This window comes from Micrasema longulum, unplaced genomic scaffold, assembly GCF_059751315.1.
Source record: "Micrasema longulum isolate JH-2025_06_02 unplaced genomic scaffold, ASM5975131v1 h1tg000926l, whole genome shotgun sequence".
Classification (NCBI taxonomy): Eukaryota; Metazoa; Arthropoda; class Insecta; order Trichoptera; family Brachycentridae; genus Micrasema; species Micrasema longulum.
In genome coordinates, this window is record NW_028278117.1 from 353,338 (window position 1) to 357,171 (window position 3,834).

At 43.0% G+C, this 3,834-nt stretch overlaps 1 protein-coding gene across 1 annotated transcript; it reads right to left on the bottom strand.

The window, feature by feature from the left end:
• Positions 1 to 856: 856 nt before the first annotated feature.
• LOC148278149 (uncharacterized) lies at positions 857 to 3,001 on the bottom strand. Its single transcript, XM_088231834.1, has one exon. It carries the CDS (start codon positions 2,999 to 3,001, stop codon positions 857 to 859), a length of 2,145 nt encoding a protein of 714 aa, XP_088087960.1.
• Positions 3,002 to 3,834: the final 833 nt, after the last annotated feature.

Here is a 3,834-nt window from a genome sequence, read left to right on the forward strand (position 1 = left end):
AATGGATATCTGATAAGACCAATTTATTTTATATTTTCCAAAAAAAACACAGTATACCACCAACTTACCTCTGTTTAGTACCCATTTAGTTTTATTTTTATAGAACATAATCCTAGCCTATAATTATTTTATTTTTTTTAATTCTTAATATTAATATCTAATTTATTTGCTTGGTAAAAATGTTGTTTTATTTTTAATGTGTTCAACCAATAAAACTAATTACAACTTTATCTTCACTTGACAACATATTTGTTTTCATGAAACTCGTTAGCTGAAATTAGTAAGTGCGTAAAGTAAATAATACAAACGAGTAGTATAAAAACAGAACAAAGTAAAAAATCCACAAACATTGGCAATCAGTTGTGAAACTTTCAGCAGAGAGTTTGTTCTCAAAAGCGACGTAAAGTCCTTTCTCAAAAGATTGTTCAAATAGATAGTGATTTAGATAAAACTCATAGATCGCAACTTCCTATCGCTAAAAGTTTGCAAAGAAATCAAGATAAATAATTTAACTTAAACCATCTTTGTTCATTTCTGTGAAGTAATATATGAAATTGTCTAATTATCAGTCTATTTTAGATATATTGAAAATCCTCCTTAATTGACATTCCACCCATACTCATTAATTTATCAAAAGCTTTAGACCGTTCAAGTGTTTCTTTATGTTAGGCAATACGGTATACCGTAATATAATATGAATTATTATGATTATATACGAACCTTCGGTACGTATTTGATTAAAGAGGGTTTATCTCAATCAGCCTTACAAGCAATAATAGAAAATTAATTTGGAAGTTCATTAACAATGTTTAATAAGTAAAAATTAATCATTTAGAGGAGGTTAAATGTTAATGAATCATGAAATGAGGCCTGGGAGGCTTATGACGTCGTCTTTCCACAAAAGTCCTGTTTCCCATTGTCCCGATATCAGAGGTCGAGTAGTGTTTTGAAGAATATCAATTGCTCTTTTTTCACTGCAAGATATTTTAATTGTCGGCAAAATGCCTAACGAGTCAACGGCATAATTTTTCTTCACAAGATTTTCTAATCGGGCGTTGTCTTGTATTGCGGCGATTGTTTGAAACGGCATTGTATTTGTACCGCCGTGAATCGCCTCTCCTAATGCAGTAACGGAGATAATATATCTCCCGCTTTTCCTTGCTTCCCTCGTTACAATCAAGGAAGCGTTATCTTGGCCAATTAAAATTTGCGGGCGCACTGTTTTAATTTGTCCGGCGTCCATTACGGCTTGAGGCGGTAAATTTAAATATTGCATCGTGTTAGCTCGCATTTTGTATATTTCACTGTTATCGCCGCGGATATTTACTGTTATGCGACGTGATGACTCATCCGTCACATTCATGCCACCGGCCCCGTGAATTTTTAGTCCTCGTATTTTTCCTGACGCACCTGCACGGTCCGCCACTTCACTGTCGATGAGGGTAATTGTAGACCCTTCATCCAACAAGGCGTACGAAGTCACTGTTCCCGCTGGTCCACTTATTTCCACCGGTAATAATTTTAAAAGAATCGGTCCGTTCGTTGACCACGTGTTCACAACTGTTCTATTTCGTGAGTTTTCATTGTCATAGCGGTTTTCACTTTCACTCACTAAATTCTCACTTGATTCTCTCCTTGCGGATTGATTTCCGTTCAAGGAATTGTTTTGACGCAAAAACGATGAGCTCGAGGCTCCGACCTCGGCGGTAGGTCGATATTCGCGCACTTCTCCGCGGTTAGATTCGTGAAGCGTTTTATGGTGCAATGAACGGCACCTATCAACGCTGCACTCACGCGAATGTTTACATTGCGTAACCCTATGCGATTCCCCTAAGCACGAAAAGCATAAGTTTTTACTTTTAACTATTTGCCATCGCTCGGCCACTGATAACTTTAAATAGTCCCGGCACGACTGAATAGGGTGAGATCGATTACACAATGCACACTTGTTCTTCTCACTTGTAAGTATTTGAGGCACTACCGCGGTATTTACTAACTCGCGTTTTCGATTGCCTTTTCCACTATAAATGTTCGGTTCGATACCTCCGCACAACATTGCGGCGCTCGATATTTCTTCTAGCCAGACAGAAAAATCTTTAACAGTGGCTCTGTTATTATCACCTCGTCTGGCCCCCCACCACGATGTACGCATACATAGCGGTAGTTTCGCTACTAGCTCGCTTAGTAACTGCGGGGTAGTAAGATATTCACCACCGAAGCCTTCCAGAGTGGCGATCACGTTGCTGATGGCACCAGATAGCTCGATCAGTGACTCCGTCGAACCAGTACCCTGAAGACATTGGAGTCTCCTTACTCTATCCAGCATGGCTGCAACGATGACTTCTTTTTGGCCAAAGCGCAGCTCCAAAGTTCGGATGATTTGTCCGACGTTACGCGGCTCTACGAGTAGCGCTGAGACCGCCTCTCTCGCTCGCCCCCTCAGGGCGCGCTGCAGACGTAGGAGGTTCTCCGGCTCTGATAGGCGGCACATCTCAGTCGATTGATGATACTGAGAGCTAAATGTGGGCCACTCCAGCGGCTCTCCTGTGTAGACGGGCAGGTCCTTGGCGCTGGACTGTCGGGCCATCATGGCCCCAACCCTGCTGTCGTCTTCCACGTTAGGCGGCCTGGGGCTCCCTATCGACGAGGTTCTTATTGCTGAGGCCATCTCAGCAATAGCGGTGGCCATCTGCGCCATGGGATCTGCGGAGCGGTTAACCCACGTCTCTGTGAGTCCAGCAGCGCTCTCCTCAGATCCTTCCAATGGCGGGAGCGTAGATGGTCCCTGTTCTCCGTCCAACGGCTGTGGGCGGCTCTCTCTTCTACTCTGGCGCTTTAGTTGGATGCGAAGCTCCTTGTTCTGTGCCTTCAGGAATCTGATGGTGTTGGCTGATGCTTGAGAAGCGTTGTCAGAAGCATCGTCGTCGGATGATTCTCTTTCAGATATGGCGGGGTCCACCCGTTCGGCGGCGTTCTTCCCCGATCGCAATACAGGAGTCATCTTGGGCGGCTGTGATATTCAGTAGAAGATTCGGCAGTGAAGGACCACTTTGTACGAGACGCGTTTCCGCCTCGTATAAAGAATTGTGAGACTGTAAAAATCTCGGCAAGGCGCTGGTATTCTACTGCGAGCTGCGATAGGTATCAGTAGCCCGTAGGTATGAATATTTATTCCAAATACTGTCGGCTGACAGTGGCGGCTAGCAGGTTGTAAATCCGCTTCTGGATTCGGCTGAGTCCAGGAAAGATGCAGTGAAGATCTGAAGACGAAGTGGCGAAGTAATCGGGCAGAGTAGAGTTAAAAGAGAGTGTTTACTGTTTTCGATCGATGTCTTTATTTTTCACATGTGCACATATTTATACAAGATTACAAAATCTGACCCTACGGTTAACTTAGGTATGGGAATGGTGCCGGCCCCCCACTCCTGTCAAGTATTCTCCCGAGCGGCCAACGTAAATAGGCGCCCCCTAGCCAACGTATAAGCCCCGACCCCCGCCTCCGTCCCTCCATTGCACAATCGAGCGCCGACTAGAGCGGACGTGAAAGGGCCGCTAGCTTGACACGCTCCGCTCAATTTGTCCTTTATACGGCAGCGGCCGGTTAGGCACGGAATTAGCCTCGCAGACTCATACATACTAGGTTATATATTAAATACAAGTAAAATAATAATTGAAACATTTATACGAACATACAAAAATAAAATAAAGGACTATGACGTCGGCTACAGTTGCTGATAAGAAAATTAATGCTTCCAGAAATCTAGTTATCTTTTCTAAATTAAATTTGATAAATACATTACAATTTTTATTTTATAAATTCACTAACTTAAAAGC

Coding starts and splice junctions, on each gene's coding strand:
- LOC148278149 (XM_088231834.1), bottom strand. CDS start 3,001: ATGACTCCTGTATTGCGATCGGGGAAGAACGCCGCCGAACGGGTGGAC.